This window comes from Lissotriton vulgaris, chromosome 8 (assembly GCF_964263255.1).
Source record: "Lissotriton vulgaris chromosome 8, aLisVul1.2, whole genome shotgun sequence".
Classification (NCBI taxonomy): Eukaryota; Metazoa; Chordata; class Amphibia; order Caudata; family Salamandridae; genus Lissotriton; species Lissotriton vulgaris.
In genome coordinates, this window is record NC_141696.1 from 423,155,296 (window position 1) to 423,172,085 (window position 16,790).

At 50.1% G+C, this 16,790-nt stretch overlaps 1 protein-coding gene across 5 annotated transcripts in view; it reads right to left on the minus strand.

Annotated features, from left to right (window-relative positions):
- HERC2 (HECT and RLD domain containing E3 ubiquitin protein ligase 2) overlaps positions 1-16,790 on the minus strand; it is a 1,676,463-nt gene that overhangs the window by 162,021 nt on the left and 1,497,652 nt on the right. For all 5 annotated transcript variants that reach the window (XM_086934186.1, XM_086934185.1, XM_086934187.1 and 2 more), the window contains one exon: positions 12,484-12,625. In XM_086934186.1, the coding sequence (XP_086790312.1) occupies positions 12,484-12,625 (142 nt within the window). The remainder of the gene's footprint in view (positions 1-12,483; positions 12,626-16,790) is intronic.

Sequence of the window (16,790 nt, forward strand, 5' to 3'; positions counted from 1 at the left end):
TACTGCACCTCTTCACTCCCTCTCTTGTTTTTTGGGACTTGCCCAAGGGTGCATAAGTGGACTACACAGCTGTAACTGGATACCAGACACTTGTCCACTGTGTTCCTGAGTGACTGTAAAATTTCCCCTGGCAATGGCCGGCAGTGTACTCAGGCTTTGCTGCCACAGCCAAATTTGTGACAGGCCTCAACTCATGCCACTTGGGACCAGAGACCAAAAGCAGACTGCATCACCTTGTATCAGAAGAAGGCTGTCGAACCAAAGACAGCCATGCTCCTGTCTGAATTCGCCTCCAGAATCAGTAATGCAGGATTGTCTGCTTCCAGGTTTGAAGCAGAGGGCCATCTCTCCCACTGTCAATGTGTCTTCTCACATAGAGAGGAGGACATGAAGCAAAAGTTACTTACTTTCGGTAACGATATATCTGTAAGAAACAGTAGTTAGTATTAGATTCCTTACCTTAGAATATCCCCAGGCGTCAGACTGGATCTGGAAACTTTTGCTTAGCAGTACCCTTGCGCGTCGGTAGGCGTCGTCTGCGGCTCCGCGTCCGTCGTCTGCGCCGGGATGACGTCGCCGGAGTACTTAGACGCCACCCTCGCGCGCTGACGTCAGTTCTTATACACAGCTTTTCCGTGCCAGCAACGCAGAGCCATGATAAAAACCAACACTGGTGCCATGAAACTAGGGCCCTGAAAGGGGATGACCTTAACCCTAGACATCGGTTCGCAGAACGGGGAGGATGGGTGGGGCGGTAAGGAATCTAATTCTAACTACTGTTTCTTACAGATATATTGTTACCGAAGGTAAGTAACTTGTGCATCTGAAAGAAACAGGGCAGTATTAGATTCCTTACCTTAGAATAGATACCCCTGCAATACCAACCCCGGTGGTGGGTCTGCGAACCAATAATCACACCAGAAAGTCCTGGAGGACAGAACGGCCAAAGAAGCCATCCCTCCGGACTTGGCTGTCCAGGCAGTAGTGTCTTGCGAACGTGTGCAGCGAGGCCCACGTAGCTGCCTGACAGATGTCCTGCAAGAGGACTCCCGGCCCAGGGCAGTAGTAGCCGCCGTGGCTCGAGTGGAATGGGCCTTCAGCCTAACAGGAGGCTCCTTTTTAGCCAAGGAGTAGCATACCTTGATGCACAACACAACCCACCGAGAGATGGTCCGCTTGTGCACTGCCGGACCTTTCTTAGCGCCCACATAACCAACAAAGAGTTGGTCATCCACCCGGAACTGGCGTGTGCGATCCAAATAGAAAGAGCGCACGTTTTGGGTCCAGATGGTGGAGCCTTTCTTCCTCTTTCGAGGGATGCGGAAAGAAGGTGGGCAAGGTGATGGAATGCCTGATGTGGAAGGCTGTGACTACCTTGGGCAGGAAAGAGGGTCTTGTCCGCAACACAACCTTGTCCGGATGGACAGAAAGGAAAGGAGGCTAGGAGGAAAGAGCCTGGAGCTCACTCATTCTCCTGGCAGAGGTGATGGCAACCAAGAAAGCAGTCTTAAGAGTAAGAAGACGGAGAGGACAGTTATAAAGCGGCTTAAAAGGAGCACACATAAGGTAAGTCAGAACCAGGTTCAAGTCCCACTGGGGCATCACGAAAGGAACAGGGGGAAACATATGAGTGATGCCCTTCAAGAACCTATTTACAATCGGGGACTTGAACAAAGAAGGTTGATCAGGTAGCCTTAAGAAGGCGGAAAGGGCAGAAAGGTAGCCCTTGATAGTGCCCAGAGCAGAGCCCTGCTGGGCAAGAGAAAGAAGGAAGAGGAGAACCTCAGAAAGGGGGGCAGAGAGTGGATCCACAGCCTTTGCTGTGAACCATGCCACAAATCTGTTCCACCTGCAGGCGTATACCGACTTTGTGGAGGGATGCCTGGCTGCCAGAATCACATTACAAACTTCAGGAGGCAAGTCAAATGGCCTCAACTGTCGCCACTCAATCTCCAAGCATGGAGGTGGAGACTGGACAGGTTCAGGTGGAGGACCGTCCCCTGCTGCTGCGACAGAAGGTCCTCCTGAAGAGGCAGACGAATCGGGGATCGACAAGACATGCTGAGTAGCTCGGAAAAGCAGTATCTTCGTGCCAAGTCCGGAGCCACAAGGATAACTTGGGCCCGGTCGTGTCTGATCTTCTTCAGCACTCTAGGCAGAAGTGGTATAGACGGAAAGGCGTACAACAGACCGCTGCTCCACTCGCGACGAAAAGCGTCTCCGAGCGAGTGCCGCCTTGGAAATTCCAACGCGCAGAACTGATGACATTGCGCGTTCTCTTCTGTGGCAAATAGATCTAACCAAGGCTCTCCCCACTGCAGAAAGAGGCCTAGCGCCACATTCGAGTTCAGACGCCATGCGTGATCCATCATGCACCGCCGTCTGAGTTCGTCCACCCTGGCGTTCAGAGAACCTGCCAGGTGTTGAACCACCAGAGTCACGCCCTGATGTTCCAGCCACTGCCAGAGGCGCAGAGCCTCCTGGCAGAGGGTCCACGACCCCACTCCGCCCTGTTTGTTGGAGTACCACATGGCGGTTGTGTTGTCCGTGAACACCTGCACTAAGCCCCCCCGGACAGAGGGGAGGAATGCCTTCAGTGCTAGATGAATCGCCCTCAGCTCCAGAAGGTTAATATGGAGCCGGGACTCCGCTGGAGACCAGAGGCCTCTGATCTCCGCCTCTCCCATGTGGCCTCCCCAACCTAGGTGGGACGTGTTCGGGTAAGGAGAGGGACCTGCCGCTGGCCCAAGCGCGGTCCGTGAGCCACCACTGCAGCGGTCTCGCAGTGCCCTCCAAGATCAGGACATGGTCGGACAGGTTGCCCTGATGCTGGGCCCACTGAAACTTCAGGTCCCTCTGCAGAGCTCGCATCCGCCACCGGGCGTGATGCACCAGAAGGATGCAGGAGGCCATCAGCCCCAGAAGCCGCAGCGTCAACCTGACCGAGACACGGGATAAAGGCTGAAAGATTGGAATCAGAGCCTGAATATCCCGAACCTGCTGTTCGGGAGGATAAACCCGAAACTGCGCCGAGTCGCGAACCGCTCCGATGAAGAGGAGCTTCTGAGAGGGGCACAGGTGTGACTTTGGCACATTGATGGAAAACCCCAGCTGGTGCAGGAGGTCTGCTGTTGTCTGGAGGTGGCTGACGACTGTCTGGGACGAGCCTGCCTTCAACAACCAGTCGTCGAGGTAGGGGAAGACTGAAACCCCTAACCTGCGCAGATGAGCTGCGACCACCGCTGTGAGAAGTTGGTCTGGTATATGATGTTCACTATTCTAGTGAACACCTTGCACCAGTCCAAACAACTCTTATGGTGATGGTTGTAAGTCAACCTTATAGACCAGCTATCCTAGTGGTAGCGTGGACAGAACAGTCTTAGGCTAAAAGACTCTTGAGGGCGTGTAAAGCCAGCTGTTTTACCATATGCAACCCCTTGAATATCAAATGAAAGGACACCACACAGGAGATATATAAAATATATATGCATTTATTTACTAACACACTCCTCTGAACTCTTTATGAGATCAGAGGCCAAAGCACATCACAAGATACTCCGTTAGAATACATTAAGTTGCACAATTTACAGTTAGGCCCTAGGGGCGAAGCAAACCATATATTAAGAAAGTGCTATAAGTACCATGTCACGAGAAAAGGGAAGGCCTAGGGCCTAGGGAATCGCTGGGGCTATCCTATCTGAACCTTAGGTTAGGAGTAGGAGGCCCACAGGCGGCGCGTGCAGTGTCATTACACACACGCGTGTTATGTTATGTTAAAATCAATTTATAAAGCGCTCGTACGCCCGTAGGCTTCATGGCGCTATAGGAAGTGTGAAGAATCCGTACAACATAATACTAAGCTAACAAAGGCTAATGGTAGGCTTGAGAGAACAACCAGGTTTTTAGTCCCTTGCGAAAGGTGAGTAAATCCTTACTCTGCCTAATCGGTAAGGGGAAGGAGTTCCAAAGTAAGGCTGCTAGATGGCGAAAGCAGCAGCCACCCTGTCGCTTCCTTTTAAAGCGAGGCACCTCCAATAGGGATTTTTGAGCAGAGCGCAGGCTTCTAGTGGGGGTATATTTAGAAACCAGACTGCGAATAAAGGCAGGGCCTTTATCTTGTGTGGCCTTGAAGGTGATACAGCCAGCTTTAAAGGCTATGCGCTGGGAAATCGGAAGCCAGTGTAGCTTTTCTAGTCCTGGTTTAATAGAAGACCATTTTGGCTGTTGTAAAATGAGTCTAGCCGCCTGATTCTGGACTAGTTGAAGTCTCTTCGACAGGCCCACTGGAAGTCCCAGGTAGACGCTGTTGGAATAGTCCAGGCGGGACATGACCAAGGCAATAGTAACCTGGATTAAGGCAGACTGGGTGAGTAAGTGAGCAATTTTTTTTATTTTCCTCATTTGGAAAAAGCTTGCGGAGACCACGGCACCCACCTGGGTTTTTAAGGACAGGTCCGTATGGAGCGTGATACCTAGGCTCTTTACAGCAGTGGACCTTACAGGGGGGGTGCCCAGGTCTGCTGGCCAGTAGTTGACACTCCAGCTGGATAAACTGTTCCCGGGCAAAAGTAGTTCTGTTTTGCCCGGGTTAAGTTTTAGATGGTTTTCGTTCATCCAGCATTGGATGTGTCTCATGGTGTTCTGAAATTCGGACACAGCATCGGGGATGTTCAGTTGGAATAATAGCTGTAAATCGTCCGCATAATTGAACACCGTGACTTTAAATTTCTTAAGGGAATGAAGAAGAGGGCGGAGATAAAGATTAAATAATAAGGGGGATAATGACGACCCCTGCGGGACTCCACAGGTGGATGTATGTCTAGTGCCTATAAAGCTGCCTAGTTGAATTGCCTGAGTTCGGCCCTCGATAAAGGAAGTGATCCAGCTCAACGCTGGTCCTCTCAGGCCAGCCTGTTCGACACGGTTGAGCAAGATGTCATAGTCAACCGTGTCGAACGCAGCCGAGAGGTCAAGCAGCACCAGGGCTTGATGTGTATCGACATCCGCATTGGCTCTAAGGTTGTCTTGAAGCGCCAGGATCACCGCAAATGCAAAGTCAATGGGAACTTAAGAGTTAGAAAAAGAAGGATTTAGGACACCTCTGGTTGAGCTAGGAGGAAACAACTAAAAACCTAGACAACTGGATAGTCAATACCCTTGGGAGCACAGAAGTACTCGCGTTACCTCACCCAGGGACGGCGGGTGCATAGCTGGCAAGATGTGTCGGGTTTCGTCGTTGGATCCTATGGAGACCTGGAGGAAAGATGCTGCAGACGACCAGGAGGAAAATGTCCGGGTGGATCCAAGGGTGGATCGAGGATGAAGAGGACCTGAAAGCAGAGGGGACAGAGTCTGGGTCACTAGCCAGTGACCGGGTGGAACCAGGAAGGAACCAGGAAGGAACCAGACTATGTCGAGGAGCAATCAGGTGCGGTCTTGAAGCTTGTCTTTGCAGCCACGCGGACCAAGAGGCGTCGACAACGACCAGGTGCTGGAGAGGAGCTGTCCCACGAAGGTTCTCGCAGATGGAGGGGTCAACTGCCGGATTGGAGTCAACGTGCCTTGGCAAAGGCAAACCACGCAGGATTCAAAGAAGGCTTCTGGTGCAGACCAGCAAGGTCTGAGGTACCTCACCTTTGCAGGGAGGCAAGGGCCAGTCTGGAGCAACCAGACCAGTGAGGTGATTCAAAAGGATTGTCGTCACAGAGGCTACTAGCCAACGGGCCAGCAACCGGACAACGCGTCGAGCAGAACAAAGGCAGAAGCGCCCCAAGCAGAACTCATGGAGTGTGGAGGGCTGGTCTTCGGTGCAGGTGGAGCTCGGGTTCGGGGTTTCTCAGTCCCCAGTGTACAGCTTCGAGGATGCCTCAGGAGCTGCAAGGGTAGCAAGTTGCAGGCTTTTCAAGATGTCCGGTCCCACGTGTCTCATCGCCTCCACGGATCTCAGCTATGCTGCAGTCGTGAAGAGAGGGTCAGAGAGGTCTGGAAGTCTGGGTCTTGTCTGGCTCTGTGTTCACGTTCCAGCGGGAACGTCGACATAGCAAGCCGTTGATTTGCTGGATGGTGCCTGGTTGCCCAGGGTGGTCACTCCTTGGCCACAAGGGAGATTCTTCAGTCTTCAGCTTCAGCAGAATGTCGAAGGTCCAGAGTTTTGTTTCGGGTTTCAGTCAGGATCTAATCTAAAGTCTCAGGACTCAGCTCCTACCTTTATACAACTAAAAGGGGCTGGATTATTGACTAGGTCCCTCCTGTGGGTGGGACCACCAAGGGGGGTGGTTACACCCCCTCTCCTTTGTCCAGTTTCGCGCCAGAGCTAAGGCTGGAGTGCCCCAGCAACCGGTTTGAACTGGGGTATGCATGGAGCACCTAGTGTGCCCCAGGCAGTGTCTCAATCTATTCAGCCCTCCCTGTCCCAATATACAAAGTCCTGTCGGGGTGGTGCTCGCACCTCTCCAGGCAGGAAACCTATTGTCCAAACCTCCGTGGCTGGAAGGACTCCCAGCAGCAGACTTGTGTCGGTGGCAGCAGCGTCCATTTTGTGACGCTGGGGCTCTGGTTAACTTTAACCGGGATAGTCAGCAACAACATTTCTTCTCCCTCTAGAAGGGTGGAATGCTACCCCCGTCGCCAGAATTGGCGAGGGGGTAGTATTCCAAAGCGTATGACACCGTACACAACATGTTTGGATAAAGCCAAACCAAAGTTAGCATTTAATCGCGAGGATTATAATGCACTTAAGAGTATATGGTATGGTGATATCATAGAACAGCTATAAGGACATGGTTCCGAAAGCTGCAGACAGGCTCAGCTCATGCTAGAGCACCATCTCACACATAACCAAGCACTCTGCCTCCAGGATTGTTAAGGCCTGCCATAGGAGTGACTTATAGGTTACTATGTGTCGTCTATATATAAGTAGGTATAGGAATACTATACCTAAGCAAGGGGTGCTTACACGACCTTGCCCCAGCTGAGTGATCAGCCAGTTGTGTCTATTTGAGTGGCCAGCCAGGGGTGGCATAATGCATGCTGCAGCCCCTGGTAGGCCTTGTTTACACCTATGCCCTGAGTACCTAGGGTACACTTCTACAAGGGGCTGACAATGTGAACCAATTCCCAATTGTGGATGTACCTAGAGTACATGGTGTAAATTTAGAGAGAGTGCATCTGTGCTGTGGGTCTGATGAGCAGGCCCAGAGCCATATCTAAGTCGAAAACCTGTAAAGCAAGGCAAAAAGTGGGGGTGACCATAGGAAGCAGACCCTACTCTCCTACAACCGCCATCACCTTCATGAACACCCGTGGGGCGCTGGTAAGACCGAAGGGGAGCACGGTAAACTGAAAGTGCTCGTCGCCTACCGTGAACCGCAGTTAGCGCCGGTGGGCCTGCAGGACGGGAATGTGGAAATAAGCGTCCTGCATGTCCAACGCTACCATCCAGTCTACGGGGTCCAGGGCAGCTAAGACCTGAGCCAGTGTCAGCATCTTGAACTTCTCCTTCCGGAGGAAGCCGTTGACGTTCTGTAGGTCCAAGATAGGGCGTAGGCCCCCTTTGCCCTTCTTGGGTACCAGAAAGTAGTGGGAGTAACAACCACAACCTACTTCCGGCCCAGGAACGCGCTTGATGGCCCCCTTGGCCAAGAGGGCCGTAACTTCCTCTTTCAGAAGTTGCAAGTGGTCCCCAGACATGCAGTGGTATTGCGGTCGCATGGCTGGAGGGGTCGCCTCGAAGGGGAGGGAGTAGCCCCTTCAGACGATTTGCAACACCCACCTGTCCGAAGTGACAGCGCGCCAGTGGAAGTGGTGATGGCGAACCCTGCCCCCCACTGGCGTCACATGGGCCTGAAAGCACGGACTAGGAGGCTTCAGAGGCGGATGCTGCGGGGGAAGGTGTGGACTGGCCTCGCCGTTGTCCCCGACCGCCGCCACGGCGGTTTCCACGGCCACCACAGCGTTGGAAGTTAGTCTGCGGTGCGTGGCTGGCAACACGTGTGGGAACACCCCTTCCTTGGCCACGAAAGGAGCGAAAGGCACCCGTTTGCTGGCGCGGGGCCGAGAGGCCCAACGACTTGGCCGTAGCCCTGGAGTCCTTAAACCGCTCAAGTGCATTGTCTGCCTTGTCACCAAAAAGGTGACGGCCATCGAACGGCACGTCCATAAGAGTGTTCTGGACATCGGCCGAAAAGTTGGCAGACCTCAATCAGGCATGGCGATGAATCGCCACCGTCGTTGCCATCGCTCTGCCAAGTGAGTCGGTGGTATCCAGCCCACACCGGATAGAAAACCGTGCTGCATCTCGACCCTCCGCAAGGGCTTGGGCGAGTTTAGTCCTGACCTCCGCCTGACATTCTGGCAGCACGGCCGCAACCGTGTCCCACAGAGAGTGGGTGTAGCGGCCCAAGAGGCACGCAGTGTTGACCACAGTCCCAAAATCAGGGAGGAGAATAGTTTCATACCGTATTGCTCGTACCTCTTGGATTCCCGATCGGGCGGGGCAGTCAGGAATGCGGTCTGGGAGTTGGAGGCCTGGATGACCAGGCTCTCGGGGTGGGATGGGTGGACAAGAAGCAAGGGTCGCCCTGAGCCGGGCGGTGACATCTGGCCACGTTCCTATCTACAGGCTGACCTGTAGCGGGCTTGGACCAAGTGCCCAAAAGAACGTCTGACAAGGCCTCATTAAACGGCAGCAGAGGCTCAGCTGAGCTTGACTGCGGTTTAAGGACCTCTGTGAGGAGGTTTGTCCTCACGGCTGCGATGGGGAGCTCCAGGCCCAAGGCCTTGGCTGCCCGCATCAGCACCACACTGCAGGCAGCCCCCTCCTCCGAAGCCACGGTGGGAGGGGAGACAAAACCAGTGTCTGGCGAGGTGTCCAGCCCACTGGCATCCCCAAGCTCACCTGTCCAGTCCTGCTGAGATGGACACTCCCGTGCCAGAGGGTCCTCAGACCCCTCCCAATCCCCCTCGTCACCCATCACCTGGTATTCAGGTTCAAAGGATGGGGCCGGTTCATTGAAGTAAAAATCTCCAAGAGACGTCGAGAGCGGTGCCCAGCGGTGCTGCGCCGAAACCGAATCGAGGGTAGGAACTGGGACGGCGTCGCCCAGAGGTCGTGAGGTCAACCGGCGACGACCCGGATCCGGAACCGGATCCAGTGAGGGCCTGCGGTGCCGGGACCGAAGTCGCCGGGGCCGAAGCACCCGACCAGCTAGGCTCCCCAGCCGGGGCTGCTGGGCCTGAAGGCACCGCGGAACCCGGCGAAGGAGGGAGAGACCTCATGGCCATGAGGTAGCGCTTGATCTCCTCCAGCGTTGCGTCATGCCCAGGGACCGGAAGGTATGGGGCAGGCCGCGGCGCCCGCGACTCCGTCGGAGCCACGTGGGTGGTGTCACCCGAACCCCCGGGCGCATCGCGCGAGCGTCGGGGTGGGTCGGAAAAGCGATGACGCCTTCCTGACCTCTCATGCCTCTTACCTGAGGATCTTGATCCCGAAGACCGATGCTGGCTTCCGGAGCTATGATGGCTCCGGCACCGCGAACGGTCCCTCGACCTCCTGTGGTTCCGGGACCTTGAACGGCGCGGGGCCGACTGCCGGAGCTCAAGCCGCTTGCGGGACTGCTCCCGCCTAGCCTTGGACGTCAGGGCCCGGCAGTCGGTGCAGGTTCGGTCATCGTGGTCGAGGCCTAGACACTGAAGACACCGGCGATGGAGGTCGGTAACCGACATCAGTCGGCTGCACTTGGAGCTGGGTTTAAACCCGGGCATCCAATCGACGCGAAAAACAGATCAAAAAGATCAAAATTTTAGTCAAAAAATGACTAAAGGGTACTACTTCTCCGGATCTGCGCTTAGCTGGCGCGGAAAAAAGAAGAACTGACGTCAGCGCGCGAGGGCGGCGTCTAAGTACTCCGGCGACGTCATTCCGGCACAGACGACGCTGACGTGGAGCCGCAGATGACGCCTACCGACGCGCAAGGGTACTGCTACGCAAAAGTTTCCGGATCCAGTCTGACGCCTGGGGATATTCTAAGGTAAGGAATCTAATACTAACCTGTTTCTTTCAGATTCACACACATTAGAAAGGGAGTTTGGGCAGGGTTGAGTTTGCAGTTTAAGACTGCCCTTCCAGTCTACAACAGCAGACTAGGAGCCTACTCAGGGTAACAACAACTGTTGCAGTCCCTGAGGGGAGACACTAACTTAAAGGCCCTGGTACAATATACTAGGGACGTAAACGTAAATTTGGCTATGCCAATCTGATATAAGCCAAACAGACACATACCTTTAAGTGTTTCATAGCACATGTGCCTAGTAGTTAAATATGAGAAAAAGTATAGGTGAAACCCGCAAAATGCCTATTTCCTCACAGTCTTACTACAAAGCATTGTTTGTTAAAAGGACTCAAACTGTGGCACTGATGATGCCTTTTGTACTGGAGCTGGAAACCACAGACAAAGACCATGCTCAAAGATCCCAAAGCCATTTGCCAAATGATTTTAGAACCATTTCAGGGACATTCTCATGGTCCAGAGAGGGGATTTTCTTCTTAAATTTTTCCTCAGAGAAATGTTTTCAAGAACACAGATATTTGCTCAAACATCCTTTAAGAGTACTGGTCCCCCAGAGTATTGAGTGAGCATGTTCTCACGGCCCCATGACTCTTTGGGGTAAACTAGCAAGAACTACAATTTCTTTACTTAGGAGTGGTGGGCCTGCAAAGTCCTAAATGAATAGGCACTTTGTTTTGGCCATCATACTGAACACAAATGGCACACTAAGTGGGCACTGAATCATGGGTGGCATTCTTTGAAATCACCCTTTTGCATTTACTGCAACATTTAAAACCGGACTATATTTTTAATTATAATGAGAAACAACAGTCAAAAACAAAAACAAACAAAAAAAAAACAAATAGTATTGAAATTTGCATAATATTTGTAACAGATTGGAACGACTTCCAGGGCATTTGGGTAACTTAACCAGATTATAGGAAAGAGAACTGAGGGAATAGAGTGAAGCAGCAGTGTTTCTATCCTCTGACGTATCTACACATCTGGTCAGCATCCCATGCCACCCTTGTGCTGTGACTAATTTACTTATGTTTGCACACCACCTGAGCCACGTGACTCAGTCCAGGCTCCACATATTGTGACACAGAGCTGTACAAATGTGCCACCCATAATAATAGATATATGTTTAATCTTCATTCCTTTCCATGTCCAAAGAAGTGGAGCGTGGCATGTAGCTTGCAGTGTGCTACATCTAACATGGACCCTTATTAAATCTTGAAAGTCCACACCCCATACAGTGGGCAGATGAGGAAGAATCTGCAGTTAGAAAGAGTATCCACCAGAAAGAGCATTATCAACGATAAGAAACATCTTTTTTAGATGGATACTAGTAAATGCATAATCCTCAGCTTGTGAATTAATGACCAGAGCAATGGCCTTTCCAAGGAGGTTGGTCTGAGAAGTGGATTTCACACTAGGAAGACCTGCAGAACAATGTGGACTAAATTGCCCTTTCTGTGCACAAGTGAATTGATGCAGTAGTAGTGCCTGGTGAAAGTATGGACAGATGCCTGTATGACTGCTTAGCAGATGTCAAAAACTGGAAAGCCCAAGCTAGGGTAAAAGTTGCGGCTTTTGCTCAGGTGGAATGAGCACTAAGGTCCTCTGCAGGAGCCTGTAGGCCAACGCGTAGCACCGATTAATGCAAAGGACAAGCCACCAAGGTTCTCTGTCTTTCCTTTCTTCGAATCAGCCAATCTAACACACAGTTTATCTCCAACATGGTACTCTTTAGTCCTATCAATGTAGAACTGAAGGGCACGCCCACCATGATAATGCCCCAGGTCAATTATAAAAATAGAGCCAATATCACTTTTCATCTCTTTTTACAGTTCAGGTGCTGGAAGAAATAATGTATACACAAAGGTTCCTATTGAGCCAAAGACTCTCTCGAGAAATCTGCAAGGTAACGCCTCTTATGCATCTACCATATCCCATGCGCAAGCAATGGAAATTTAAAGCCCCACCACACCCCAAAAAACATACTGCACATATGGTTTCTTTATTAAGAGAGACAAAAAAAAGCATGATGCAGCTATACACGGCAGATATTAATATGTGGCTGCAATACCGATACATGGGTTTCTTCCATAAAAAATTATAAATTCAAGATCATAACCATTTAAGACTCAAAAAGGTTCATTTTTGTGAACTGTATTAATGGCACCTATATACAGCAACTGAGAAACACAATCATCTCAATATTTTTTTTTTAATCTTATAGCAAGCATTGCTAAAAAACATAACCGAAATGCAAAGTCAATCATATCAGGTTAGCATCGGACTTGCGTTTTTTCACCGTGAGCTTTAACCTCCAGAAAAACATAGTAGAAATACTGATCAATGGCAGGGAAGTAAGCACACTGAAAGTCACCTGCCCCTTTTGAACAAGAAAATATTTTAGAATAAATCTTACCAACAAACTTGACTTTCCAGACACGATGAGGCAGGAGAAGGCTATCTGGGCTGAAAGAACTCATCTTTGCACACATCTGGCCAAAAACTGACTTTGTACCATCTGGCCCAGCTAACCCTCCTTTACTCCTGGAGCGCTTTACCTGGAAAAATAAACATACAAATAAAAATGTGGCTATAATTAAGAAGAAAACATCAAATAACTAATAGCCTTATCAGGCTACACCATTAATAGTCACACAATGTTACAGTACTGGGCTTGTAATGATCTTCCTAATCCACTCTTGGACCTCAGTGAGGGGTCCTGTTTAGTGATTCATCTAGAAGGAATATACTACTTACCATTATGCATCTGTTCTTGGCATGTAGACCTGTAGATTTGTATACTTTTGCATAGATCGCCATCTGGTGTTGGGCTTTGATGTTTGCACTTTGTTATTGTAAAAGTCTTTGTAGTCACGAGACAGGTGACTCCTACTTTGGTTAGTAGTGCGCATGGGCATCGACTCCATCTCCAGATTGTTTTCGCCATAAAGGGTGATGATGGAGTTAGTAAGAAATAGAAATAGATGTCCATGTATAATGTATCTAAGTAAGATAGTACTGCAACACATATAGGTATCCGGGGAGGTGAGTGGGCATGTACGAATCTACAGCTCTACATGCCAAGAACAGATGCATACTGGTAAGTAGCACTTTCCATTTGAGGCATATGAGCTGTAGATCGTATACTTTTGCATAGACTATATAGCAGTCCTGCTTAGCGGTGGCTACCTGTATGTGTTGCAGTAGTTTGAAACAGTGTTCTTAGTACATCCTGGCCCACACTAACTTGTTGATTTTTCTGCACATCTACACAGTAGTGTTTTGTGAAAGTGTGCGGTGTAGACCATGTTGCGCTTTGCGAATGTCATCCATGGGGATGTTTCCTAAGACTGCCATGGATGCCCCTAGCTTGCGTGTGGAATGCGCCCTAGGGGGAACGGATAATGTACGCTTTGCTTTTTGGTAACATATTTGGATGCTTTTAACAATCCACCTGGCAATTCAAGCTTTTGATATAGGATTGTACTTATGTGGTGGTGAGAAAGCTAAAAAAAAAGTAGTTTAGTTTTCCTGAAAGTTTTTGTCCTCTCAACGTAGTAAAGAATAGCTCTTTTGATGTCAAGAGTATGAAGAGCCCGCTCTGCTACTGTCTCTGGTTCAGGAAAAAAGACTGGGAGCCCAACAGACTGGTTAAGTTGAAAGACAAGGAACATATGCAAAATGTCATGACAACATGTAGCAGGACTACAACCCCCATCAAGAAACAAGAAAGGGGAGCCAGTGCCGAGACAACAAACAAGCGTCCAAGCAACCCCAGCACAGAGGGCAACCCCCCCCCCCCAAGGAACAAGGGCAAAGGCATGGCCCGATGACCCCAATCCAGAGGTCAGCAGAGGGGCCAGGACCCTTAGTAACAAGGGGTAAGGGAGGGGAGGGAAAAGATTGAAGGCAAGTCCCCCCAATCCTGGAGTAAGCAGAGCAGAGGGGCCCAGGAGTACCCGAAAACCCAGCCTCCACACCAAAGAGAAGGAAGGAACAAGCCACAAGACGGAGCAGCCCGTCAAGAGCAAAAGAATGCACTCACAGAAGACATAGCCACCCACCGGGAGGCGAGTGCTGAAGACTAACTCAAGGGTCCTCGCAGAACGGGGAGGAAGGGCGGGCTGTGAAGGAATCTGCGGCTAGAATCGTCTCTACCAGATACATCGTTACCGAAGGTAAGTAACTCGTACATCTGATAGAGACTACCAGCCGCAGATTCCTTAACGTAGAATAGATACCCTAGCTATACCCAAGGAGGAGGAGGGCCTGCGAAAGGACCCCGCCAGCATGGAGACAACAGAGGGTCCCACAGGGGACCAGACCAACGGACAAGGAACTTTGTCCCTCCCAGGCAAGAGGAAAGCCTATAAGTAGAACATCACCGACCCAAAGAGGGAGGTAGGAAAAGGAAAGAAGTCTATAGAAGCCCGTACACTCACAACAGAGGAACCAAGGGCAAGGCCAGAGAGACAGTAGCACCCAACTCCCCTACCAGGCAACAGAACTGCCATCCAATGCCAGGACAAGGAAGAGAAAATAGTCGAGGGCCCAAGGAATCGAGGGAAAAGAAGGTGAGCCCCTAGATGGAAGGCAACAGACCAGACAGAGCGGCGTCGACAGTAATATGCCACCAGAAGCAAGAAAAACAGCCCGGGCCCCAGGAAGACCGGGCAGGCGACGCCTGACAAGGGGGAAACACAGAAGCAAGAGTGGACTGGAGGCAGACTGGAGGCAGAGGGGTGGAGAGAAAGACACGCCGGGTTACCCGACGCCGGAAGGTGCCGGTGCAGAAGGTGTTGAGTCACCGGATCCCCTGAGGCAGGGTGCCTCCAAGCCCCCATCAGAGAAGAAAGGAGCGAACACTCAAAGGGAAGTAGCAGCTCCCTCCCATCAGAGCCCTGGTGGAGAACCTCCAAGAGATGGTCCGCTAGAAGAGTTTCCAGATCCAGTCTCGCGCCTGGGGATAATTCTACATTAAGGAATCTGCGGCTAGTAGTCTCTATCTGATTATCCTTTTATGGCAGGTACCCTAAACAATGACAAGTGTTGTCTGTTTTGTAGGTAAGCTCCTATAGCAGCAAGATGTAATCGTATAGATGTGTATGCCAGATTACAGCTTTGTAGATACAGGAGTTAACAAATAATGTTTTGAATTGAAGCATCGAGTGGATTGATTGTGTTACTGCAGTAAATCACAAATACTTTCCATTTAGCTGCATAGCATGCTCTAGATGTAGAACTTCTAGCCTCTTTAATGACGTTCATGCAGTCTGGTGGGAGATTGAGGTAACCAAACTCTAAGACTTCAGGAGCCAGATCGCTATGTTCAGTTGAGCTGGATCTGGATGGCTTATTTCTCCATGGTTCTGTGTGAGAAGCTTTGGGGAAGGAGCAACCTTTGGTGTGGAACTACTGAGTGTTCCAGCAGTGTTGTGAACCATGGTTGTCGGGCCTTATATCAGTTTGGGGTTCTAAAAGCTGGCAAGTGGAAGGCACTGAGGCTTTGCACCGTACATGCCTCATCCCGAACCATATCTTGTTTTTAAATTCTACAATTTCACAGACAACTTGCTTTGGATTGGCTACTACTAAAAAATTAAATGCTCCTTTTCCTGAATTAGAAGAATATTCCGGTTGGAATAATGGCACTAAATTTTCAATCAGAGAGTTACAAACTCTGTTGCTAAATTCTTCCTTTAACATATCCAGTTTGGATCCCAAGGGTTGGTTGCTCTGGCACAGATGTGCAGACTCTTGCCAGCATTCTTTTCTGGGTTTGGCTCATGGCTTTACACAGGTCAGGGTAGATCCCCGATTTGAGAGTGGCCATTCTGCGACTACCTATTCTGTAGGCAAATTATGTCAGAATTGGCTCAAACATTCTACATTGGCGTCAGTTCAACTGCATTTGTCTAAACTGACTGACGAAGTTGATCTGAATGATTTTATAAAGGGCCCGGCTAACGGTAGATCTAAAAGATGGATATATGCTATTTACAACGAAGTCTAGAAGACGTCCCAGATTGAGGCGGCTACCCGCATTAGAGCTATAGATCAGGCTAATTTAGAAAAAGTGCTAGCAGTTGTAGATAATAGCATAAACACGCTTTCTTCCCGCATTTACACGTTAGACAATATTGTATCATCTGTTGTCGATATTGTGCAGGATGAAGTGTCTGTTTAGTACCATGGTCAGAATCAATTGCGTTCTATTATGCAGTTAGCATGGACCTTGCAGACCTTGAAAGCAGGAAAAGTGCCCTGGCATTGGATGAACAAGTCATCCTTGTTTGCCCTGTTTAATTTGACTGACAAGCAGCGTTTACTGTCAATGAAGGATGCTTCTTTTTCTATGTTGCACATTGAGAGGTTGGAACCTTTAGCATTTTCAGTGGCTGAAGCCACTTCGGCAACGTGGCTTATCCACAGGTTAATAACTCTCCTGTTTCCTCTATTCAAGTTTAAGCATGTATGAAGTACTTTGCCATTGGCAGATATTAGCCTCTTGCCAGTACTTATCTCCATGAAGCTTGGTCGCTTCCATTTACCTATAGATGCCTTAGGGAGGGTAAGGAAGTTGAATGGTGAAGATTGCACTTAAACACCGGATCACTCATTGAGGTGTAGACATATCCAATTACATGGCTCTTGTAATCAGAATAGGCCAAATTTAGCCTGTATTTTGAAAGGTACACCTGTGCCCGATATCGTACCCACATT